Source organism: Lepidochelys kempii, chromosome 8 (genome assembly GCF_965140285.1).
Source record: "Lepidochelys kempii isolate rLepKem1 chromosome 8, rLepKem1.hap1, whole genome shotgun sequence".
Classification (NCBI taxonomy): Eukaryota; Metazoa; Chordata; order Testudines; family Cheloniidae; genus Lepidochelys; species Lepidochelys kempii.
The window spans coordinates 7,616,071-7,643,481 of NC_136387.1; the positions used below are offsets into that span (position 1 = coordinate 7,616,071).

At 40.3% G+C, this 27,411-nt stretch overlaps 1 protein-coding gene across 4 annotated transcripts in view; it reads left to right on the plus strand.

Moving 5' to 3' along the window:
* Positions 1–27,411, plus strand: part of RNF130 (ring finger protein 130) — a 90,972-nt gene that overhangs the window by 6,629 nt on the left and 56,932 nt on the right. For 3 of the 4 annotated variants that reach the window (XM_073355363.2, XM_073355364.2, XM_073355362.1), the window contains exon 2: positions 14,729–14,923. The exons of the other annotated variant lie outside the window; for it this stretch is intronic. In XM_073355363.2, the coding sequence (XP_073211464.1) occupies positions 14,729–14,923 (195 nt within the window). The remainder of the gene's footprint in view (positions 1–14,728; positions 14,924–27,411) is intronic. 4 annotated transcript variants of the gene reach the window in all.

Here is a 27,411-nt window from a genome sequence, read left to right on the forward strand (position 1 = left end):
AACTACTGGGGTTTACAGTTGAGTGGCAATTAAATTTTTCTATTGAGCCACCAAGAAAAAAATGAAGTATTACAAAAAAGTTGCATAAACTGCAGGGATTTTCCTTTCTTTCCATATGAATTAATGAGTCCTTTGAAACCAGATTAATTCTCATTTCAAAGTGCTTCTTCTAATCAATTTAGTTAAATCCAAAATACTACCTTTTGTAGCTAAAATGCTCTTTTGTGTAAACTCTCTGATAGTCTTTTAAAAAGCAGTACTTGTATATAATCTGACCCAGTCAACTGATTTTTAAAAGCAGCAAAGAGTCCTGTGGCACCTTATAGACTAACGCAGGACTCTTTGCCGCTTTTACAGATCCAGACTAACATGGCTACCCCTCTGATACTTCTTTTTTAAAACAATCACACATGACAAAATTGATGCTGCCTCTTTAAAATAGGAAGTGGTAAGGTGACTGCTACTTTTCTGCCAGTAATTCTTCCAGCTGAAATTCTATCATCTAAATTCTAACGTATAAGTCTTATATTTTTGCTGCACAAGCCTGCATGTTTGAATGTTACCTAATCCTCAGTTGAAAGAAGAAAAGGAGTACTTGTGGCACCTTAGAGACTAACCAATTTATTTGAGCTGTAGCTCACGAAAGCTTATGCTCAAATAAATTGGTTAGTCTCTAAGGTGCCACAAGTACTCCTTTTTGCGAATACAGACTAACACAGCTGTTACTCTGAATCCTCAGTTGGACAACTTTTGGAAGAGCTGCTAGGCATTGATGGCCCTGTGGCACAGTTTTTGATCTTGTCCATGTTAACAAATCCATATTTCTGTAGCCCTGCAAATCCGTGGGGTATCTGCGGGTATCCACAGCCCTGGATGCAGATGCGAATATCCGTGGACCATTTATGCATTACCAGCGTGGATACAAATTTTGTATCTGCACGGGGCTCTGATGGTAAGAGCGGGCGGGAAGCTGTGAGGAACTGCAACATGGATCCTCCACCTGCCCTGGGTGGAGGGCCTGATGGGCAGGGACAGGAGCCAGGAGCTGCTCGGGTTCCACACCCAGGGCAGGTGGAGGGTCCACCGTGGCTCCCCACAGTTGCCCGCCCAACTCCTACTGTAGCCAGGCGGCAGCTCTGAGCTGCCCCCATCCCCGGCCAGAGCCGGGTCGGGGAGAGCTGCACTGGGAGCTGTGTGGGGAGTCTGGGTCCCTCCACCTGCCCTGGGGGTGGGGGCGGCTAAAGGGCAGGAACTCTGGGTTCGGGGCAGGGACACTGGGCTGTGAGCTGCTCGGGCCCCCTGCCCAGGGCAAGTGAAGGGTCTGCCGCAGCTCCCCACAGCTGCCAGCACGTCTCTCCCCTACCGGGCTCTGGAGGCGGAGGGTGCCTTGGAGTCTCAGTCCAGCTCCCAGTGTAGAGCCCTGCAAATCCACGGATATCCTCATCCAGAGATAATTTTTGCGGATTGAATGCAGATACACATTTGTGTTTCCGCGCAGGACTCTACATATTTCTCTTCAAAGCAGATCTTTTTTTTCTTGGCTGTTCAGTTTCTATAGCTTTCATAAAAGTTCTTACATTCCTAGTAGCAGCCCTCAGACAGCAAAAGACCCTTATCTCTCCCTTCCTGGACAACTTGTGAATGAGGGTCCCATTTACAAACAAAACAACAATGGATAGCCAGCATGCAACCTGGTTTCTGGAGGATTGTGTCGTCTTGATGCATCTAAAGGGCCAAATATTGATTGTAATTAAAAATTGAGACACCACCTATGGTATAAGGTGCTAGTGTCATAGGAGAGGCAAGGTAAATTAAGGGCACTCACATGAGAAGTCTAGAACTTCAGAGACCTCAGTCTGTCTCTCTCTCAAGAATGATGTCATGCACAGATATGCCAGTATGGGCCTGAGTCCACATGAGGCTTCTTCAGAGGTTCCGTCTTTTCCATACACTCTGCTGTCTTGTTTAGTAATGAATCTCTCTTCCCCAAACTGGCTACCATTTTCATCTTCTGGTGATTTGAAGGGTTCCTTGTACATGAGGAAGACTGAGCAGTCATAATGACCAATGCCAGTCTAGGAGAGTGGAGTACCCACTGAAAGACAAAGATCAGAGACCTGATCCGAGGAAGAGAAGCGGCACAACATAAACTGGCTAGGGGTCAGGGCCATCCTGTATGGGTTCACAGCACAGATTCCTTCTGTGCATTTTCCATAGAGTCTTGTAATGACAGACCACATCTTTGCCATGGTCTGTATAGACAAAGTGGAGTATAACCATGTCTTCATCTTTCCAGAAAGACATAACTTTTGGTGTCTTGGGCAGAGCGAACCTGTTACCAGTATGCACCATAGATAATAAGGGAAAGCTGAATACCTCCACAGTCAGGCTTGACACTAGAAAGAAAAACAAAGACCTACAACACCAAGGCAACCACACAATGTCTAGCTAGTGTCTAGCTTTTCAGGAGGAGGGTTCAGGAACTTGGCCAGCAGCCACTCCTCAAAAGGTTAATAGATTAAAGAATTGGAAGGAAAACACGCATACCTCTTCCACCACCACTACTTGTTGAGGAGAACTATTCGACATGGCAAGTAGGTCTACCCATATTTCTTCTACAAGGTGACCTGCCTGTTGACACAAGGGCCAGTCTTGCACCAAAAGCTAGACAGGCTTGAACTAGCTGCCTGATGTGAGAAGAATTGACTCTGTAAGAGGATAATCTGATACGCACTATGTGTTTGGTCTCAAGGAAGACATCCAATATGACCTATTTCATGATGTGGCCAAGCGCTGGTTTAGGGATCTGTGACACTCTGTATCCCAAAGTGACACCCTGGCACCCCCATATTTACCACTGTCAATATAATTGATATATTTTTGCACAAAGTATGCCTTGTGAGGTATCATTTTAAGTCTTGATCTGTTTAATATCCTGTTGGATTGTATGTGCTGTCATGAAGTTTGCTATGTGTGTGTTACTGAAATATGTTGTGACGTTGGAAACCCCCACAACCAGCCTTTCAGGTACAGAAATGGCGCAGCCAGACACTGATCATGGCCCATTAAGGGGAATCATCACACTAGGACTAACCCAGGAATTGTATACAATGGAGACCTCTCAGAGAAAGCCCCTAGACAATGGAGACTGCTTGACTCACGTCATAGCAAAAGATCTTTCCAGTAATCTGGAGGAATCTATAAAGGAGGGGAAGTGACATCATCATTTGGCCTTGTTTTCTCTCGTTCCTCCTCCTCCTCTCCCCTCCTCCCCCCCCCCCAACTCAACACTTGGAAATACGTCTGAAGGACAAACACTGAACTGGGGAGGTGGTTCCAGGCTAGAAAGGAGAATCCCAGGCTGTGTATTAAGGAATTATACTATCCGAGTGAGACACTACTTGATTTCTATAAACAAGACAGGATTTAACTCAGCTTTACTTTTTATTTCTTAAGTAATCAACTTCGATCTGCATGCTTATTACTAATAATCACTTTAAATCTATCTTTCTGTAGTTAATAAATCTATTTTATATTTTATCTAAAACTGTTTTGCTTGAAGTGCTTGATGAATCTGCTCAGGAACAAAAACTGACGCATGTCCTCTAGACATTGAAGGGGGGACGGACTGGGTAATAAACTTACACTGGTCAGGCTTCTGACCAGGGCAGGACAGTACTACCCTGAGGCCCTAGGCTGGGGAGCTGTGGGGAATTGGCTGGAGCCTCTCTATTGTTGGTTCATGAGTGGCTGGTGAAAGTATTCACATAACTCAGCTGGATGTGTCCCTGCCTGTGGATGGCTGTGTAAGTGCAGTACCTGGAGTGGTTTGCAGCTTGTCATAGCATCACAATGTGAGAGGGAGCCCAGGTTGGTGAGACAAAGGGCTCAGCGGTACCCCAGTCCCAGGTTGCACCCTGGTGATTCCGTCATAGGATCAAGGCATCATTTCATCAGAATTAGCCAAGGCTAAGGGGAACTTGAAGATGGTGGCCATATAGCTGTCTGTTCACTCATTCTCCAGTTCTGTAACCAGGACATCGAAATGTCATCTGATCTTCCTTTTGAGAGGAGCTGTACTGTAAAAATGTGTACATAATTGTAATATATCTGCCTTCAACTCTGGGTTCACGCAGCTTATAAAAGACCATTATAACCAATGCAAACCTTTAAACAATGAAAGAATATTTCTTATCTGTACTTACTATTTGAATAAAAGGACTTTTCAGACTGGCCATTCCTTGGGTAGAGTATTTTCTGTTGTGAACTTGGATCAGAATTGATCTTTAGGTTGAAGGAAGTTTTTGTTTTTATTATGTTCTGCATAAGGAGACAGTGGTGCCCATAGTTACTTTCTTGAATTAAGTGTAATTTTCTTAATCATCATTTTTTGGCTATGGAAATGTTTATGGAGAAGGATGCACCCCTTTGTGCCAGTGACTGATGATCTGGTTCTCTTCCTGCCCCCCCACCCAAAATGGTAAGTAGGTGGAAGACCCATTAATCTGTGGACCTTATTACATGAAGAAAGAATTTCAGGTCGTCACAATTTCCCTCCCTCGTTTTATAGGACTTCTATATTTTTGGGTCAAATTTGAACTTGGCATGTATTGAAAGGGCAGAACATGCACACTTACAAGCTTTTTTTAACACAATTTCTCTTGCTAGTAGTAATTGGGAATGGGGAAATAAGTCGTGAAGTTGTGGGAGTATGTAATACTATCATTGCTAAATTCAGGAAAACAAATATTGCATTCTCTTTGCTGTCCATTCCTGAATGCCACTCCTGTGCTATGTGAGTACATATGTGTAGTTATGGATTGGTGCACCACAGATATGCTCCACATGTTGCAAGTAATCAGGGGTGAAAGTAACTTAAAGGACTTACCTGTATGCCGGAGTCCTGAGTGGGGGCGTGGCCTCAACCGGAAGAGGCGGGGCCTTTAAAGATTTAAAGGTCCCAGGGCTGTGGCTGGGAGCCCCGGGGCCTTTAAATCACCCCCAGAGCTCCAGGCCCTTTAAATTGCTGCCCAAGCCTGGTTGCTGGAGCCCCGGGGTAGTGGTAGCAGGGCTCAGGCAGCTCTTTAAAGGGCTCAGGGCTCCCCACAGCAGCTGGAGCCCTGGGCCCTTTAGATCACTACAGGAGCCCTGCCACCTCTACCCCAGGGCTCTGGCAGTGAGGCTCGGGAGGCAATTTAAAGGGCCTGGGTCACGGGCCGCTGCAGGGAGCCCTGGGCCCTTTAAATTGCCAGCCTGGGGAAGCCGGGAAACCCAGACCAGCTTACTTTCAACTCTGCAAGTAATGTTATCTGATGTGCTGTGATATCTTTGAAAAGGGATTACATTAGAGATGCAAAAGAAACTAAGGAAAACTAGTAGGCAGACATAACAGATCAGATAATAGAATAGACAGGTTGTAAGAAAAACAATGACAGGTTGACTGTAGGCAAACCTTCAAGACAGCATAGTTGTGTATTCTGTTGTCTGATTTGTTAAAACAGTAGTTCTTCTATATTAGTCTTGTTCTTTTAATTATGCCTTAATACTATGTGTATTATGGTAGTGGCTAGAGACCCCAGCTGAGACTGGGACTCCATTGTATTGGGCATTGTCGAAACACATGAGACTGTATATGTCTGAAAGAGCTTAAAATCTAAATAGACAAGACAAAGGGTGAATAGAGCCTCAGAGGATGAAATGAGTTGCTCAGGGTCTCACAGCACTTCAGTGGCAGAACCAGAGAAAAAGCTTCCAGTCCAGGTCCCTATCCACTAGTCCACAGTGCTCCTCCATAAAGAACTAGTAGTCTTAACTATTGCCATAAAGTTTAAAAAAAAAATCCTTGAATCTGCTTCCATACAACAGTAAGAAACCTGTTCTACATGTAAGTGATGTAACTTCTCACAAATAAACTTCAAATCTTTCCCAAGTCCCATCTGACCTTCATAGACGTGTCAACCACTTCGTAGCAGAAGATGTCATAATTATCTGTGTATTGGTCATGAACAATGTTTTGAGGAAACTGAAGTGATGATGTGTCTGGAAAGGAAGACATTTTTACTGCAACTGTTACACTGTTGTATAGTGTAGTTGAACTGGTTCTGATCATTTTGTCTCTGCCATTCATAATAACCGGACACAACTGAAGGATAAGACTTGTACGTGTCTGAAAGAAACTTCTGCTGCAGTTCCAATCCAACTTGGAGGAGGGAGATATCTATCAAATCACAATCTTTAACAGATACAAATAACATAAGTGTGTGAGGTTTTATAAATTATCTTTAAATTATTTAAACCTATACAGTGTTATATAAGACTCATCACTTCAGTCAATAGACTTGCTATATGCAGATTAACTGAAACAGAAAAGGAGAGACATTTTATTGCTAAACATTAGATCCCACTAGTTATGAGATGGTGGTTTGCTAACTTGCCTTTGCTGTAATCTGTGAGAGGGATGTCCAAAGTGCATCACCCAACAAGTTCACAGTGCACCAGCAAATATAGGGAAGGGGACATGGGCCAAATACTGATTGTGCCAGTCCTAAAATGGACCTGTATGCTGGTAACTTATCACTTTGAGTTAGCCCACATAATTGCACTCACATCTATAGTGAAAAGTACAAAAATAGCTTTCTGTTTGTTACTTTTCTACAATAATGAAATGACATAAATGACTTCTGATTAGAACTCTTCATATGTAAGTGATTTGTATTAGCAATCATTTAAATTACTCTTAAATTGGTTTTCATTATGTCATGGAGACCATCCAGCTGATATATTCAAGTCCTAGGCTTGTGAAAAATATTGTACATTCCAAATGGAATCTGAATAACTGAGCATAGATGACGGATGATAATGGACAACTATTGACAATTAAACTTGCTGACTTAGTTCAGTTATCTGTCCCTTACAGTGCTAATTGATATGCTCAGCACTGGTGTATAGCAGATATTTTATAAATTCAATAAGAAGGGGGAGTGATTCACTATAAGAGTTAGATCCTCTGGAGTGTATTAAAAACCATAATAAAACAAACAAACAAAAACCACTAAAGTACTAACTCTCCATTAGTGTTACCTGTACACTGTGCAGTTGTCAGCAAAAACAGACTTTATGGAACTTATGCTACGTACATAAGATGGTAAATTTAGATTTAAATTTAGTGCTATCTCAAACAAGGATATACCTATAATAAAATTCTATTATACTCTTTTCTAAAATTTTCTAGACACTGCCATCTCATGATTAGTTTGAACACTATTCCTTAATATGTTTTGACTGTTACAGGTGTCTGTGCACCTTAGTGTAATTTTTTTAAATTTTTGCCACTTGTCATTTCTCGTGTTGGTCATTAAGTGCTTCTTTTAGGATTGCTATGCTACATTTTGTCCACCTCTTTCGTATTTTGGCTATTCTTGTACCTATAGGTTTCATGACTTCAAAATCAATTTTCTGCTAGAGATTATACTTGCCTAATATTTGTAGGGTATATATTATCCAGGGCACAAGTAGTGTTTAAACAAATCAAGATTCTGTCACCTTGTTGTCTCTTCTGTAGTAAGGCCACCTAACTGAATCCGTAAGTTACCAGAGTTTATTTCAAGCTTCTAGCAAGAAATGATGCAACAGCTTTTTGTTGTACTTAGTTGTCCCTCACGTGGACTGCTGCGTTTATTGTGTTGTGCTTTCATACCTTAGGTTCTCAGTTCTGGGAACTTTTGTATTTTCCCCCCTCCTTCTCCAGATTCTGTTGCTGAAGTACAAAGTCTAGAATGTTGTCCCAGAAGCACTGGTTTATGCAGTTGGGTTTCTGCTTCCAACGTGCTCTTTCTTTTTGGAAAAAGTAGAGCTGTCTGGATTTCTTAAGGACACTGCATCAAGTCCACGTAATATTGTTTGACATTAAATAAATCAGTACTGCCTTTAGATGAATTAAAGATGTGCTTATAGTTTGGCTCTTTTGTGAATGAACACACAACTGCCTCCCATTTCCTATTCATTGTGAAAATAGGGAAAAATCTAGCAAGAACTCTTTTGTTCTGTACATGAACAGCAAATTATGTACTCTCCTTTCACTGCTAGTGATCGTAGCTAAACATTGTTTAAAAATCGTAAGTGATACAAACATACTGAGACTCCTACGTAATTTCCTTTTTATATGAAACTGGGATATTTCTTAACTCCACCATAATGCCAGACATTTTATTATTCTAGTTACTCCATTTTTAGCTCTTAATTTCTATTTTATTTTGCCTTAAGTGCTCAACGGTATCAGACCACTCTCTAAATTGGAGAACTACTTTGAAAAGTGAAATTTCTATGTTGTATACATGAATAATAAGGCTCAGATGTTGTCACAGATATTTTTAGTAAAAATCACAGACAGGTCATGGGCTTCCGTGAATTTTTGTTTATTGCCCATGACCTATCTGTGATTTTTTACTAAAAATATCCCTGATAAATGGGGAAGGGGTAGGGTCCAGCATCCACAGTGGCTGGGAGCTCTGGGGTCTCCTCACCCCCCACAGCGGCAGAGAGCTCTGGGGTCCCTGCCACAGCTAAGCTGCTGTGAGGGGTCCCCCCACTGCCCATTGCAGCTGGGCTGCCACGAGGGGTCCGCCTGCTGCTGCTGGGCTGTTGCAGGGAGCCCCGTGGTGACTGGGAGCTCTAGGGGACCCCCGTTGTCTGCCACGGCTACGCTGCTGCAGAGGGGGGGCTTGCCACCTGTTGTGGCTGGGCTGCTGCCGGGAGTCCCAGTGTCCGTAGCTGAGTGGGAGCTCTGGGGTCCCCCTGCTGCTAGGAGCCGCTTGGGGCCTGCCAGCAGCGTCTGAGAGCTGTGGGGCTCCCTGCTGACCACTCCAGCCCCAGGGCAGAAAACGTCAGAGGTCTCTGGATGTCATGGATTCTGTGACTTCCATGACCTCCATGAAATAATCGTAGTCTTACCTATTAAGCATGCTGACAAACATACCTTTACTAGACTAGTATATTTGCATTTCTAACAGTAAAAAGACTTTTTGTGGTAGTTACAATGGATGATGTATTTTATGCTGCATCCCATTAAAACTTTCTGCGGCTGGAAGAGGATGATCATGGAAATGTGCACTAACCTTTGCTCTTATTTGAACATATCAATATGACTAAGTCTGTGTCCATTTCAGTTTTCATTCTGATTTGAGACCAAATATTACTGCATACTCCATGTTTCCTTTTGCTCTTTAGGAAGTTTAACAAATACATCCTTATCACTTAATGTGAGTTACAGTCATTCTAATTTTTTCAATGTAGTACTTTAAAACAAAACTAAAATTTTTGGGAAATATTTTCGCTCAAACAAGTCTAGTAGTCCATCTCTTCATAAAGCTTAGTCAGAAAATTCTAGTGAGAGAGAGATCCTCTTCTTTCTTTCTCTTACATAGCTCCAGTACTGGTAACAGATCCTGCATGAGTTACTCCTGGGGGAATTGTGTACCAAAAAATGAAAAATTCTGCTCACAGTATTTCAAAATTCTGCGTATTTTAAAATACCGGTTAGCAACTATGTCTAACAATAAAGACAACACAGATTCAGGAAATATTTTTTGGCGAATAGATTCCTTACTAGGCATATTAATATAGAACTTTGAGTGACAATTCATTTAAACCAAGGGTTCTCAACCCGACCCCCTGGTCCCCCCAAACATGCTATAAAAACTCCACGGCCCACCTGTGCCACAACAACTGGTTTTCTGCATATGAAAGCCAGGGCCGGCATTAAGGGTAGCAAGCAAGGCAATTATCCAGGGCCCCACATTACAGGGGGCACCGCAAAGCTAAGTTGCTCAGGCTTCTGCTTCAGCCCCAGGTGGTGGGGTTCAGGGTCTGGGCTTCAGCCCCATGCAGTGGGACTTCAGCTTTCAGCAAGTCTAATGCTGGTCCTGCTTGGTGGCCCCCCAGAAACCTGCTCGTAGCCCTCCAAGGGGCCCTGGACCCCTGGTTGAGAACCACTGATTTAAACTACAATACAGAAACGTATTTTCCACACCCCTCAGAAGCAGTGCAAAGGCTTGGGGGAGTCAGGGATATCGGAGGAGCTGAGGGAGAGGGAAGTAATTGCTGGGAAGGAGCCTGGGAGTGAACTTGGAGGATTGTTGGGTGTGGGTGGGAGAAGTAAGGAACAGGGTGGGGCTTTTTGCACGGTGGGGGATTGTTAGGGCGTTGGAGATCCTCCCACATGCAGACCCTGGCTGACCCCTAGCGCCTTCCAGTCAGTCAGGCACAGCTGTCCTTGTCCCCTTGTGGCCCTGCACCTCCGCTCAGTCACCCCTCCTCCCATCCCCATTTGACCCTGCGCTCGCATTCAGCCCCTTTCCCAATCTATCGCTCCCACTAGTCCTTCTGAACACTAGTCTGTGACTCCCCAGTAGCCTCATGTGTCCTGCTGTGCATCCCCCCGATCCCATGCCACTTCCTCACAGCGCCCTGCCCATGGGGCCAGATGGAACACAGCCTTTCCTCCTCCCTATCGGCAGCTGGCTACTACTGCCAGTGAGCCAGCTGCCCTCTGTTCTGGTGCCACAACAGCCTGTGGTGGGTGAAAGGTGTAATTGCAGTGCTTCTCCTGCAGAATGTATTTTCTAAGCAGGGAAGAAAAATCTGTGGGGGACATGAATTCTACATGTGCCCAGTGGCACAGAATTCCCTCAGGAGTAATGATTGTGGGACTGTTTCAGAATCACTTGTGTGCTGTATGCAAGAGGAATTATTGTTAAACTGTTAATGCTGTGATCAAACAGTGATAGGCTACATGTCTTATGCCATTTTTGTGTAATGTCCTTCAATTAATTAACTGCTTTGAGTATGAATACTTAATAAAACTGTATGTTTTAAAAGAATCTGTCCCTGCTAGCTTTTGAATTGAATTGGAAACTGTTTATCATCTATCTCTTGTTTAAGGTATTAGTATCCCCGTAAAGAAGGCTGTCATACAGTGGCTGAATTGCCTTTCTGAATGTTCTACAATTACTGAAGAATAACAAAATACAGTGATCCCATCAAACCATTAATAAAGCAACATACAAATAAAATGGTTTTGTGACTTTTTTTCTTATCCTTATCGCCACAAAAGATAAAACTAGCCCTGAAGTGGTAACTAACGAATAGCATCTTCTATTGCTGTAGGTACCAGTTCTATTCCATTATAAAATAGTTTAAGGTTTATAATAGCTTTTTTGGGGGGGGGGGTCTAAACTTTGAGTGATGTGTGAAGGGATAGTGATTTGAATTAATGTAAAAAAATGTATGGCTACAGTTTTCACACACTTTCAAAATTCTGGAATGAGGGTCTAACTATAAAACTTAATGTAGTAAGAAGACTTTTAGGCTGCCATTCTAGTTTCAGTGGCCCTGGCAGCACTGGGTGAGCTTAACATCCTAGATACTACAGTATCTAATTACAATGGGATGTATTAAAAATGGAGCTATTGTCAAATTTTCTTACCTCATCTATTTAATGTAACTCTTCTGACGTCTTTGTTTCCTATCATAATTATTTTGTCTTGCATATTGCCTGTCTTTGCTCCTACTACTTCTTAGCCTTGATAGTGATTGCAATGAAAAAAGTAATCTCAGAATCTGATTAAACTATTTTCCCAGGATAAAATTTGCATGTATTTGCTTTTAAAAAAAATGCAAACTTAATAATATTGGATATAGCTTCTGCTTTGAGCTGCAGTAGTTAAGCTAAAAATAGGAAATTAGAGATAGAAAAATATCCTGTGAGTTCTCATTGTTAAGCCAAGGAGTTTGTGTGAAATTCTGGTTTTACATTGAGCTTCATCTTTGGATGTGTGTATGCTATGCCACAGTTATTGGAATCTGATTTTGCTGAGGAAATATATATATGCCTTTGGCCTTCTGGGAATTTGAATGTTTTATTGCCATGCTCATGATAGTCCAGTTTTTTCCAGTTCTTAGACTATTGCTCTGAACAAGTGGGAAGTATTTATTAAATAGCAAACAGTTTTATCTAAATGGACATAGTCGAGATTGGTATGTCCAAAGCTTGACATACTTTTTTTGTCCCTTTTGCAGAGTGCAGTGTAATTTGAGTGATTTTTAAAACAAATACATGTGCTACTTTCGCTTTTGTAACTGGTTTATTGTACTTTTAAATAAAAACACGCAATATACAAAGGTACTCTTATGATTATCAGTAACTTGATACAATATCAGTGCTCCTAAAATACTTTTTTGTGACTCAGTGCCAGTGATTAATGGTTACCATAAACCTTAAAATAGGTGAGTTATGTGTCAATGTAATGGAAGAAAACACCTGATTTTAAAGCAAGAGATTCCAGTTTCAAACTTATAGATTTCAGAGTTTTGTTACAGAGTTCAGAAAAGAAATGAAATTCAGATTTAAGAATTCAGCTAAGTAGCTTTTATAACGATTCCTGAAATATTTTAATCTAACCTTGCAGAACCATCATGAAGTTGTACAAAACCCAGGTACATAACTTAGTTACTAATTCTTGCAATGTTGATGGAAAAAACTTAATTTCCTGTCAAATTACTTGTCCCAGGCAAGTGATCAAACAATTTTTTGTAAAGATGTCCCTAACACAGGTTCATCCACCCAAATGAAATTAGGATGGATGGTGATCTTTTAACCATTTGAAAACCCCATTTGTCACATTCTCCTGCTCTTGGAGAGAGTGACCTCACTGCATATTAAACAATGGGGACCTTTGTCTGGCTTATTGAAGGTTGTGTTGCCCCTTTAGTGGCAGCTAGAGAGTTACCTGCTGTGTGGAGACAGCTTCATACCATGACAGCGTGGGGATGCTAGGTGACCAGAAGAGAAGGGGACTGTTTATGTCCATGTCTATGCAGTAAAAGCCCTCTTTTCATCTGGACCAGACTGAGCAGCACTCGCCTTCCCACCCATAGAAGTAGTTGAAATGCCAGGTTTCGTCATGATCAGCTGTGGGCATTATACTAGTCTCCCCTTTCTTGAGGGGCTAGGAAGGATCTTTTCCCTGACCATCAGATTGGCCAAGACGAGGTGGATTTTTTTTTTGCCTTCCCCACAGCAGGTTGAGGGCTTAGTGGGGGGACAAAGAACAAAAAGGACAGGAGTTAGGCTGTGATTATGTAAGCTTGGGGTGGATGTCGAATACAGATACTTCATAGGGAATGGATACGGTGATCAGATAAAATGGATTGGGAAAGGATTTAAAGGAGTGGAAGTGGGGGGCTTGGGGCTCTTATGACTGGCATGGCAGGAAGTCGGCCCCCCCATTCTTTACCCTCTTAACCCTCATTTGAGGGGATAATGAGGTCCCAGTAGTGAGTTGGCTGGGCCCAGGATGGGTAAGGAGGAGGGCTGCCAGCAGCCCCATGGGTATATGTAGATGAGTATGGAATTACCTGCACTTAACGATTTTATCTGCCAGATTCTCCTAGTCATGTAGAAATAAAGTTTCAGCCTAATTAAAGCATATCCAGTATCTGCTGTCCTTCCAGCATAGCCCGACAATGCTTACAAAGGCCTTCTGTTTGGATTCTTGTTACATGTAGTAGGCTGGATGGTTGTGTAGTAAATGTCACAAATAGACTTGTCCAGAAAATGCAGGTTGCCATGGAGAAGCACATTTTATTACTTTTTTAAAGGGCACAAAGTTATAGCATACTTGACTTAATTTTTTTTTATAAAGTGCTATCTGAAAAGCTTTCAGTAGACTTACCACATTTAAACAAAACCACTATTGGTTTTAACCTTATTGGTAGCTAGTGATATTTTTCTTTTTGGTAGTTGAAGGCTGTAACATTGACTCTTTTTTTTAAAATACTATAGATGTTACCACTTTGCTCTCTTGTAAGTTACCATTTAATAATGCTACAATTTCTTGAATGAGGCCAGCATTAGTTTGTCTAAGCAGTAACTTTCCAGCCATGTGCAAACAGAACCATTTTGCACTGGTGTCAGATGTTGTACCACAAGTGATATGTTGTACCTTGATTTTTTGTCCCTTTTTGTATTGTGGGTTGGTTTCTCAGTGTCACAGGAGAAATTGTATGACACTTCCTCTTTCACTGTTGGATGGATGAGGAGTACTATAGGAAGGCTCTGACAGAGGTGTTGAAATTAAGAGGTATAACTGATTTTTTTTATTCTGACAGTATATTAATACTGTAGTAGAAACCTGGTAAATTGGTAATTAGTTGAATCAAAATGTTCTTAAGATAGACCATTATTAGCACTAGTCTGTACTTGACAGAACTCGTTTAAAAGCTTGTTTTCACATCCTCCTTTGTTTAGCCATACTTCACACTGGAATGATATTATTTATAACTGCATTAAAAAGGAGAAAACCCTGTGTGGCTGAGAAACAGATGCTTGGTAAAGCCTATGGCACATAAACCATATTTTAATGTTGTTTTTCCCCCTTAGCAAGTATTGATTCAACTATTAATTCATTGTGGAGTTAAAAATATCTTTGTGATCACTAAATTAATTCTCAGGCATATGTATTCACAGCTCCTAATGAGTATGAGGTTTTAAAAATATTTTTAAGGGGACTTTCTCTTTAGGCATGCAACTTGTTTTAGGCTTTGGTAGCCAGAGAGTAATAACTTTCAAGTATAAGACAACTGAATTCTTTGGCAAACATTTTTCTGTTTTCCTTCTAACTTTTTTGCCAGTTTGAACAAATCCCTGATGTATACATTCTCCTTTTTTTAGTGGTGGATCGTCTGGGCTGTGATCCTCGAACACGTTTCCATGTTCCTCCGAATACCAAGCAGTGGATTGCCTTGCTGCAACGAGGAAACTGTACATTTAGAGAGAAAATATTGCGAGCAGCTTCACATAATGCCACAGCTGTGGTCATTTACAACAATATATCCAGTGAGGAACCTGTCACTATGACTCATCAAGGTAAATAGTATGAAGTCTGTTCCCCTTTTTTCCCCTTTGCCCTCTGGATATTTTTCTGCCATATAAACTATTTTTAAGGCACTGTTGACAGTATACAGTTACTTCTTAAGTGTTTGTACTCTTTGCAAATATGAGTAAGTATACAGTATAGTGACATACAATGAATACATCTGGAACTGTATTTTTCTTTTTTTTACTCCAGAGGAATACACTTATCCGCTGAGTAACTTTTTTTCTTTCCCCTCTTTGGGATCTTAGAGCTATCGCTTTTGTTTCAAATCTTAGAGCTATTGCTTATTGGAGAGGCAGAAAACAAAACACTGTATAACAGAGAAGAGCAGTAACTTTATACAAAACATCTGAGAGTGAAGAATTTTTATAGTAATGGGACTTATAGTGGAGTTTTGAAGGCTGGGATTTTCAAACAAGCCGAAGATAGTTAAGCTCCAAAATCCCAGCCTACAGGCTTCTTTTAGTGACATCTTAAAAGGACTTCACCATTCCTGGCGGTATAGACTAATAGGGCCACCACACCATTGCGATGCAAGACTAAACAGGACGTACCTACTGTTTCAAGGAGGAGTTGTCTTTGTAAACATAATCTGGAATTCTTTCAGGATTTGATGTATTAATGGTCTGGATCTCTGTAGACTTGCACATATCTAGGGCAGTTCACATGTAAAATTTTGGCATTACTAGAAAATTATTTTAGGATCACTGGAGCCTTACCCTTAGATGTTTTCCCTTGATGAAAGAATCCCTTTAGCAAATTTTACAGTGAGACTAACTTTGCAATTACCTGCATTTTCCCAAAGGAATGTCTATTCACTTGGGATGTCTTCATCCTTCAGCTTACCCCAAAAAGACCACTTACTTTCGATAATTGCATTTCCTTTGAAAACTTCCCCTAAAAATGGTTCCACTGTGTTGGGTTGTTTTTTTTAACATAATGGGGGAATGCTTGTGGAATTTGGAGTTTCCAAATGCTCATTTTGTATCTCACCAACCTCAGTGTGAATAGGATTGATATTCTAGGGAACTGAATATAGGGGTTTTTTTGTTTTTTGGTTTGTTTTTTTTAAAGGCTTTCCTGAGGGAGCCATAAAGTCACCTGACCATCTCATTTTGAAAGTGGAGCAAAACCTTATACAAAGGAAATTACCCAACTCATGTCTTCATTACTTTTGTTGATTGTAAATGTCTTTTGCTTTGTTCCAGCAAAACTTTTTTTACTTCTTTGTTTTCTTTTGTGAGCCATCACCACTTTTATCACTCCTCTGCTCATGCAGTTCTCCCAAAGACTTAAGCTCCAAAGGCAGAGACCAAAGTTAATGTGAGGCTTGTAACAGTTGCCAAGCCCACAGTATTTACTTCCCGATGATGAAAATGAGTTCTGACTTCTAGTGACCCTAGTGAAGTGGGATACTTGTTGTAACAGGATAGTAAGATTTCTGTTTGTTGTGACTAAAACAGAGAGGAGAGGCAAGAAGATTAATATAACCAGACTCTCAGAATGTAGGAAGCTTTAAGATAGCTTTTTCTTGAGCTATCTTACCTCTGAATCTTGCGGTCTTTTAGACCTGTCTCTTTGTAGCCAAACATGATCTCAGCTCTCTTAACTCTTCCCTTGCCTACACTTTCAACAGCCATATTCCTTGCACCATCTTTTGGGAGTGGATAGCAATATCTCTGCACTAATTGGATATTTAAGCTCCATTTCTTCACTCTTCCAGCTTTCCCCTTCCTGAAGGTTAGCAGTAGTTAAATTCTTTTCATGTGTCTGACAGTTGTGTAGATTCTTAGTGAGATGACAAGAAGTTATAAGTGCCTTAATCAAGTAGTTGTTTGACATATTTGGCAAAACAGATGCTACACACCAAATGTCCCAATTCCACATGTTAATATGGATCAGTGCGTCTTGTTCCTATTGCTTACCAGGTAGCAGCATGTTCTGTTTTGCCAGGGAAGCACAGCAAGGAGAATAGAACCTGCCCAGGATGAAGAGCTCCTGTGGGCCATATGCATGATCTCAGCCTGGTGTGGGTCCCAAACGCCAACTTAGGAATGCTTGTGACAAAAAAAAAAAAAAAACAGGGTTTGGATCAAAATAAAAAGCATAGGTGTATTCATGCTGTATACCTTAGGTTGTAGGCATAGTTTATGTAAAAAGAAAAGGAGTACTTGTGGCACCTTAGAGACTAACCAATTTATTTGAGCATGAGCTTTCGTGAGCTACAGCTCACTTCATCAGATGCTCACGAAAGCTCATGCTCAAATAAATTGGTTAGTCTCTAAGGTGCCACAAGTACTCCTTTTCTTTTTGCGAATACAGACTAACACGGCTGTTACTCTGAAACCATAGTTTATGTAGTTATGTAACTTTATTAAAATATTGTCACATTTCCCACAGGGGCTCCAGTTAAGATTTTGGGGTGGGGAGGTAACTTCCAACCGGGCTTTGAATCACTTGGATTTTTTGAAGGATAAAATGTCTATTTTTGGAGCATTTGTTTTGATTAGTTCCTGTATTTTTAACAATACTTATAGATGTATTACAACAAAATTACCAACATAGGACAAATAGGCAACTTTTAAAGCTAAGCTAAGCACCTGTTGCATGCAAACCCAGTACCAACTAAAACCTAATTTTCAAGCCTCTAAAACAAAGTTCAGAACACCCAAGAGAAATACAGTAAAATATGATTGATCCCACAGCCTTGATGTATAAATCTTTTAGCCTTTACACAGGTAGTGGTGCAGTTATACAGTATGATACATTGCTATTATGGAGCAAACTTGTACTCTTTCTTGGCAATTTGTCCAAAAGAATATCATAGCCATGTAGGGGCAAAATCAGAAAGACTAAGGCATAAAATGAGTTAAACTTATCAGGGAACATAAAAGGTAATAAGAGGTTCTTTAAATACATTAAGAACAAGAGAGAGACAAAGGAAAGTATAGGTGCTCTACTTAGCAGGGAATGAGAGCTAATAACTGGTGACAGGAAGAAGGCTGTAGTGTTTAATGCCCGTTTTGTTTCAGGTTCACTAGTAAGGTTAATGGTGACCAGGTACTCAACTCAATTAATAGTAATAACAAGGGGGAAGGAATGCAAGCCAAAATAGGGAAAGAACAGGTTTAAAGAATATTTAGATGTATGCTAGTCAGTAGGACCTGATGAAATTCATTCTAGGGTACTTAAAGAACTAGCTGAAGCAATCTCCCAACTGTTAGCAATTATTTTTGAGAACTCATTGAAGTTGGGTAAGGTCTCAGAGGACTGGAAAAGGGCAAACACAGTACCTATAGTTAAAAAGGAGAACAAAGAATACTCAGGAAATAGTAGTCCGGTCAGCTTAACTTCAATACCGGGAAAGATAGTGGAACAAATTATTAAACAATCGGTTTGTAAGCACTTAGAGGACAATAGGGTTATAAGGAATATCCAGTATGGATTTGCAAAAACAAATCATGTCAAACCAACCTAATTTCCTTCTTTGACAGGATTACTGGCCTAATGGATTTGTAGGGAAGGAATCAGTACATGTGAGACATCAAAAGCCTTACTAAAAAATCAAGATGATTCTTGGGGTACCCAGTACTGTGAGTCATTACCCCTGCCTCCGACATGAGGGAGTCTTGCCTATGCCTGATTGGGTGTCAGCTTCTTGACACTGCCAGCCTTTCTCAGGCACTCTCTCGGACACTTTCCTCTAGGCTAAGCCAGCCCTGTCTTCACCTTGCAGGCTAACAATAGATGCATCTCTCTCCCTAAGTCCCTTTGAAGTGTTCCACTGTGATATCCAGCCCCTTTAATTGGCAACTTACAGAAATTCCAGATCCTGTTCCCCTGGAGGAGCAGTGTGCCCCAGTTTACTAGTTTTACCTTAAACCACCACTCCTGTAAACCAGTAGTTCTCAACCAGGCGTATGCAGAGGTCTTCCGGGGGGTACATCAACTCATCTAGATAATTGCCTAGTTTTACAACAGGCTATATAAAATGCACTGGTGAAGTCAGTACAAACTAAAATTTCATACAGACAATGATTTATTTATGGTGCTCTATATACTATACACTGAAATGTGTGTACAATATTTATATTGTGGTAGTTTCTTGGGTACCTGGGAACCAAACCATTTGAGGCTTGAATACACAAATCTTGCACATAAAAACAGAGTGCATAAAGATTTACCTTGAACGTTTTGGGGCTCTTTGAAGGGTACCTATCCCCTTAGGTCAGTTTCATTTGGCATGGTGAAGAACATTTCATCCAACTCATTCTTTTCATTTCCCAGCTGAATATAGATTTCAATATTTGAAATATATGGAAATATATATATATGCACTTTCTCAATGTACTTCTCCAGCAGAGTACAAAACTTTTTTGATGGCCAGATGTCAATTGTCACTCTCCAATCAGCATTTTCATCATATTAAATGAAAACAATTGGCAACTTTTACAGCAAAAGCTGTTTGATTTTATGTCCTCTGGTAGTATATTAAGTGTCTGATGTTCAAGTTTTAATGCTGCACTGTCTCCGAGGGCCAACTAGTGAAAGAGGTATTGACCTCAGTGAGCTTGTATCCACTAACAAAAAATTGCTAAGCTTAGTTACAACAGGTGTGTTTGTTGTCTCTTCCCTCTCTGTATCCCTATAGTAATATGTTTTTATCTCTCCACATATCCTGGTAAATGACCTCTCTTTGGTAAATGAAGGACATCTTTCCCAGAGCAGTTTATATTGGAAAGGTGGGGACATTACTGGCAGGAAGGCAGTTTTATCAGTGGTTTTGCTTGCTGCTTTTATTCAAGCAGAACAAATGATGTCTAATGCACAGAGAGAGAATATGTGGCAGGGGAAAATATTTAGTATCTGGCTCTTTATAGTCAGTAATGGGAATCGGAAGGAAATGTAGATAAAATAAAACTAGTGTTAATATTTTTAAAAATTTGCTTGTGTAGTAAAGATTTAAATTTAACAGTGTTACTAAATCACTGATTAATTCATTCTCAAATTCAGGTAAATCTTGAAATTTTTTGTAATTTTAAATCTATGTAAAAGTGTCATTTTAAATTTGAGATTAGCATGGCTTCTGTCCTTTTTCTTCTACATTATCATCTTCGCCTTGTTGTTAGTTGGGGTCGTTGGCTCTTAGTCTTGACAGGAACGCTTGAAGACCAAATATTTCTTCCAAGCTTACTCTGACATTCTTTGTGCACCTTGAAGCACATTTGTCTGGGTCTCTCTCATGGTCTTTGTCCTGTGACTACTAGATCTTGTACTCTACCACTACCTCTCACATCTCATTGTCTCATATGACCCAGCAATCTCAGTTGATGCTCCCTCAGCTTTTTCGTGATGAGGGCTACCTGCATCATGGCTCTTACTGTTTTACGTCTTTAAAATAAAATTTATTTAAATGAGAACTAAAGCGCCAAAATAAAATTACTAAATTCCATTGATTACTGATTCACTGTTGTCAATGTTACAGAAATTTTCTCCTTAAGTCTTCACGCTGCATCTAGTATTACATCTTTATATCCAATGTAGACTTGGATTAAGCCTTTAAAGTAATCAGAACAAGTTTACTGCTTCATTGCATCCTTCGATAAATAATGCATCCCTTTTTGAGAGAGAGAATATCCATTCAACGATGTAAGATTGACTCTTTTCATCCTGCTTTTAGAATTAAGACCGCAGCTTTTTAGAGGATGAATCTTATACCCCACTCGTTCCCTCCCAAAACAAGACAGCGTGAATTACAGATAAAGCAGGTAATGTATAATTAGATTATATTCTCTGATAAAAGAATAATGTTGAGGGAGGAGAATTCATGCTTGTTTTGAAATGTGATCAGAGAAGATGGGTGTGTTCTTGGTCACTGGTTCAAAGGCAAAACGGGCAGTAGATGACAATGACTTCAGGTAACTAATGGCTGTTCAGGGATCTCAGTCAAGTTCAGAGTTGGCAGGTCTCTAAAGTTCATGCTGCCACTGCAGTTGCCATGGTAATGCTTGTTGTCAGGCACTTATACATCAAGAAGGGGAATGGATATAGAAGCAGAACTATCGTCTCTCCAAAAAAGTGGTGATTTCAAGTCAGGATTCAGGGATTTTGGTGGAACAATGAAGAGAAGCTTGCACTAAATCTGTTCTTGCGATCATACTATAGTTTATTATTCCAGTCGGGCATCAAAATTTATTCTTAAAAGGATGGGCAAACGTTGGTAGAAAGCTGCATAGGTCTTAAGCACTCAAATGTATCTTCTCGTAGATCTGAAGTATCCAAAGCCAGTGGAATAATGGCAGATCCATAATAAAGAGAAGTTTGGGGGTTGCTGATGCCCATTGAACCCCCTTGAACATAAATAGCCCATTGACTCAGACCAAAGCCTTTTCTCCACCCCCTTTGCTCTCTCCCCGGCCCCCTCCGCCCCCCTGGATCATTGAGAGCTCCGCCCATTCATTCCCAAATTCAAAGTAAATTTTATTCTAGCCTGCCAGGGTTATGCAAAAATCAAATAAAAACCTAGTGGTTCAGATTGTGTCATCTTAAAATTTATCTCGCATCAACTTGTTTCTCCACTTGTGTTTTACTTCTTGAAGTTAGATAACATGATTTTAAGGCCATGTGGTCTGTCCAACTTTCTTTATATAATCTTGTGAGTCTTAAATGATGCAGGATGACAGGACAGAGGTGTGGCAGGCTTTTCAGGCTGCCAGTGGACTATGAGGTGTGGGATTAGGCCTTAAAATCAATAAACTGAAATGAAAAATAAACTTTCTAGTAGTATGAACACATCTTATATATAGCTTTTAACATTTTATGTATTGTGATTCTGCTAATAAAAACTATATTAATAGCAAACATCAACTGTATCTCTTGGAGGCACATAATCAAAGTCTATTACACAGTAGATGGAGTTGTCTGACCAGATAATGGGTCCCAAACAGGAAGCGCATATCTTGGAGCATAAGGAAGCTATTGTCTCATTCTAAGACTAGCGAGAAAATCTGTTCCATAATATTAAGCAGAGTGGGAGAGCAATCTGGGACACTACCAACGTGCTTTTCATGTGGTGTGTATTTCAACCAACACTGAAATATCTGTAGCCACTAGTAGAACTGGCTTGTTTTCAGAGGATGAAGAAGTTACATCCTCTTACCATTTGAAAAGGCCCAGGAGGTTGATAATGACCATAAGCAGTCAGGTATTGTTTCTCATCCACAGACTAAACCTCTGGCAATACAGTGCCCCCAAGTTCCTTGGGTTTGTTTATCACAGGGTTTTGTAACAATTTCAGATTCAGATACGGTTGTTCTCTTGCCATTCCTATAGTAGACTTAGCTACACTTATTTGAGAGGACTCTTAGATTGAAGTTTGTCTGTGGGGATATTTTGCCTACAAGCAAAAAAAAAATAATAATAATAATAAATATTAAAAATATAGAATATGATCCCTTCAATAGGAATCCATTATTTTCTGGCTCCAAAATCATTTGGAGAAAATTGATCCCGCTATCCAGAAATAGCAAAGATGGAGCTGCCTGTCAGCATCACCTCACTGTTATGGGATGAATGAAATTAAATATTTGGTTATCAAACTAAAAACGTCTTGGTAAGAATCTGTTCTCATATGGCCCACATTAAGCTAATATTTTGACTTATCAAGATTACAGATTTCTTAAAGCAGGTTTTAGATGTAAAAATAATCATAGGTCCTAAAGCTATAACTCTTGGACACTGTTCTATTGACAATTCTACCCCAAAAAAAGCTTTAAAATATGAATATGAACTTTCTATGAAATAGAAAAAAATCACAAAATATTGAAGTTGTTGGGGACAGAGGCATGAATCTAACTGATAGTGAGAGCTGCCTTATTTAGATGCCTTATTCTGCCCAATGACAAGGTGCTCTTCCCTCTTGATTCAAAACTAAATAAAATCTTTACACTTTGTACTACCCTATGTCTGAACAAAAATCCCGTTTTTAGAGTTTCATGGTACATTTAAAAAGTTGGTCTACTTAATCTTGTTGTAGCACTCTTCCTGCCCTTTGGCATTTCTTTAAAGACTGGTAAACTTTTACAACACAGAGGTGGGGATTATTAAGAAACATAATGCAAGTATTCATTGTGGTTTTATTTTTAAAATTGGTTTTTCTCCCCCATACCTTACTTTCTGTGTTCATTATATTCTACCCTGGGTAAGAAATAAGCTACACTTGGTAAGAATGTAGGTTGTCATAAGCACAATACTGAAATCACTATTAGAAGACCATCCAGAAAATGCTGTTGAACTAGTAAATACGTAACACTTAGCACTTTATAAACGTATAAAGCACTTTACAAATCTTATAACTAAACCTTGCATTACTCCTGTTCGGCAAGTATTATCCTCCTTTAACATATGTGGTTAAATGACTTGTCCAAGGCCACGCAGACTCGATGGCAGTTCTAGGACTAGATACCAGCTCTCCTGACTTGATCTTGTGCCATAAACACAAGACACTCCACTTCTTGTCTGGCGAGCACTGGGTTGGCTGGAAAATTCAACTATGTAAAGCAAGGGATGTTGCTGTTAGTCACAGAAATGAAAGCTGAGCTAGAAGTAACGCTAATGTAACACAAAATGAAGACGTGTGTGGGCTAGTGTGAGGAGACCCACTGGTTAGTCTCAGAATTTTTTGAAATGAGTTTTTATAGTTGTTACTGAACTGCAGAGAGCATATAAAGCAAATATTGAAGATGTTCCTTGCAGCGATGGCCTGCTATGGTAACTTATCTCTAGTCGTGTTCTACTGTGCTAAAGTTAAAATTATTTGTTTTGAAATATTTGCTAAGGACCTTTCAATTGAAGTCTTCTCTCTTGTGTTAGCTCGTTTCTGCATCCGTAATCTTGTGGATCTAGACTCCCATCTGTTTGCTCTAAACGCAAAACTTAAGTGACCTCATACTCTCTTGTATTAACAGACTGTCATATCTGACTGGCACAAATTCTAGGCATTCAGTGAATTATTGTGCCTTAATATTGCTGAGGTCATGGTTAAAATTGTATAGGTGTGTGTGTTTGAAGTTGGGAGCTTATTTTCAGTATCTGTAGGTGTCATAAATATAAAGGGAAGGGTAAACCCCTTTGAAATCCCTCCTGGCCAGGGGAAAGCTCCTCTCACCTGTAAAGGGTTAAGAAGCTAAAGGTAACCTCGCTGGCACCTGACCAAAATGACCAATGAGGAGACAAGATACTTTCAAAAGCTGGGAGGAGGGAGAGAAACAAGGGGGTCTGTGTGTCTGTCTATAGTCTGTCTTGGCCGGGGATAGACCAGGAATGGAGTCTTAGAACTTTTAGTAAGTAATCTAGCTAGGTACGTGTTAGATTATGATTTCTTTAAATGAGAAAAGAACTGTGCTGAATAGAATAACTATTTCTGTCTGTGTATCTTTTTTTAACTTAAGGTTTTGCCTAGAGGGGTTCTCTATGTTTTGAATCTAATTACCCTGTAAGGTATCTACCATCCTGATTTTACAGGGGGGATTTCTTTATTTCTATTTACTTCTATTTTTATTAAAAGTCGTCTTGAAAGAAAACTGAATGCTTTTTCATTGTTCTCAGATCCAAGGGTTTGGGTCTGTGGTCACCTATGCAAATTGGTGAGGCTTTTTATCCAACATTTCCCGGGAAAGGGGGGGGGGGTGCAATTGTTGGGAGGATTGTTCATTGTTCTTAAGATCCAAGGGTCTGGGTCTGTAGTCACCTAGGCAAATTGGTGAGGCTTTTTACCAAACCTTGCCCAGGAAGTGGGGTGCAAGGTTTTGGGAAGTATTTTGGGGGGATAGACGCATCCAAACAGCTCTTCCCCAGTAACCAGTATTAGTTTGGTGGTGGTAGTGGCCAATCCAAGGACAAAGGGTGGAATATTTTGTACCTTGGGAAGTTTTGACCTAAGCTGGTAAAGAGAAGCTTAGGAGGTTTTTCATGCAGGTCCCCACATCTGTACCCTAGAGTTCAGAGTGGGGGAGGAACCTTGACAGTAGGACATGGAGTTGTAGCATTATAACTAAGGCTACGAGTATGTCACGGAGGTCGCAGAAGTCACGAAATCAGTGACTTCCAGAGATCTCTGACATTGGGGCCCTGCAGCAGCCCAGCCCCCACTGGCAGCAGGGGCCACAGCTCCCTGACACTGCATGCAGTGGGACAGAGTGCAGGACCCTCCTACCTCTCCATTTTGTCAGGGATGTTTTTAGTAAAAGTTAAGGACAGTCACGCTTCTGTGAATTTTTGTTCGTTGCCCGTGACCTGTCCATGACAAAATCGTAGCCTTAATTATAACTTGTGTGTAAAAGGAGATATGGTTGCTCATACTTGAGTGCTTTCTAAGGTAGGGGATTCCAGCCTTGATCAATTGAGATGGCAAAATGCATGGAAATATAATCAGTAATCACTAGAAGTGAGATTTGAACATAAGATCTCCTGTTTTCCAACTCATGTAATTTGCTGTAGGATACAGGCTTTCTGATTAATAGCTTTCTCTCTCTCCCCTTCCTCCTTCCCATCATGTTGGTGTATTTATAAGCAGTAACTTAACTGCAGGAACTACGCCCAAAAAGACTTTGAAGCGATATTGCCCTAATTAGCATATACAGAAGCGAAAATCAGGTCCCAGATGCCAAAATCGATTCCAAAAAGGTGACTTCCCTTTCAAATATTTTTAAGTAGTCACATCTGACATCTTATTATTCTATGTGTAATTAACCTGATCTATACCACACCACACCATACCATACCAAACCAACATGTGTGAATTTTAATTTTTCTTTGCCATTCTTGCAACATTTCTTAACAATAAGCGTAAATGACGTCAGCCTTAACTTTGACATTGCTACTGTTCCCCCTTATCTAGGGAAGAGGAAGAGAGCTGTTTGTCCACTGAAGATAGACTGGTGAGCTGGAATGGTTCACCTACCATACGGTTGTATGATATAAATACCTAGATAATTAGAAACATAACATTGAATGTGTTGATCAGCTTGAAGAATATCTGTTTCCATTGCAGCCTCCTTGAAGGCATTCTATGGAAATGTCCTGACTGAGTGCTAGTGTGTTCCTCAGGACCACTGAACCCCAAAATATTTTGATTTGCTTGCCAATCAGTTAGGGCACACCACTTTTTTATTTAGTTTACTTTGTTGGGTTTTAAATAGGATTAAGTAGTAAGTAGAATGGATTTTTAGCATTGATCATTTTTCCATTTTCATTTTCAGCTGACTGAAATGGATTAATTCTTGATAAACTATTCTGACATCAAATTTACATTTGCTCAGAGTTTTCTGTGTCATTAACATTTTTCATTCCCTGATTGTTAGCTTTGCTTACTTCCCAACAGTAGAAACTACATGTTTGGTCTCAATGCAAGTTCATTCCGAATGTTTTTGCTATGAAATATCCAATAACATTTTGTGCAAACAAAGACAATTAATATAGATGCACAGTTTGGGGGGGAGGAGAGTAAAAAGATCTGTCTACCATGAGGGTTTTTTCCTCTGAATAACAGAGCAAAGTGAGAGCTGCTGCTTCTCCCAAGGCCAACCCGCTGTTCATCATTCATGCTGGCTCATATAGTGCCTTGTGTCATAAATATAAAGGGAAGGGTAACCACCTTTCTGTATACAGAACTATATAAAATCCCTCCTGGCCAGAAGCAAAACCCTTTCACCTGTAAAGGGTTAAGAAGCTAGGATAACCTCGCTGGCACCTGATCAAAATGACCAATGAGGAAACAAGTTACTTTCAAAGCTGGAGAGGGGGATTCTGTTTTGTTTAAATGGCTGATAAAATAAGTTGTGCTGAATAGGATGTATATTCCTGTTTTTGTGTCTTTTTGTAATTTAAGATTTTGCCTAGAGGGATTCTCTATGTTTTGAATCTGACTACTGTGTAAGGTATTTCCCTTCCTGATTTTACAGAGGTTTTTCTTTTACTTTAATTAAAATTCTCTTTTAAGAACTGATTGCTTTTTCATTGTTCTTAAGATCCAAGGGTTTGGGTCTGTGTTCACCTATGCAAATTGGTGAGGATTTTTATCAAACCTTCCTTAGGAAAGGGGGTATAGGGCTTGGGGGGATATTTTGGGGGGAAGACGTCTCCAAGTGGGCTCTTTCCCTGTTCTTTGTTTAACACATTTGGTGGTGGCAGCATAAGGTCCAAGGACAAAAGGTAAAAGTTTGTACCTTGGGGAAGTTTTAACCTAAGCTGGTAAGAACAAGCTTAGGCGGTCTTTCATGCATGTCCCCACATCTGTACCCTAGAGTTCAGAGTGGGGAAGGAACCTTGACACCTTGTTTGTAAATAAACATGCAAACTAATCTCCTGAAACATTTCTTTTAGCGATATTACCCTCTTTTCCTTTACTAATTGCTTTAGTTAAGAAATGGAAAATGTTCCTTTAACTTATACTTTTGTCATGGTAGCCATGTTAATTCAC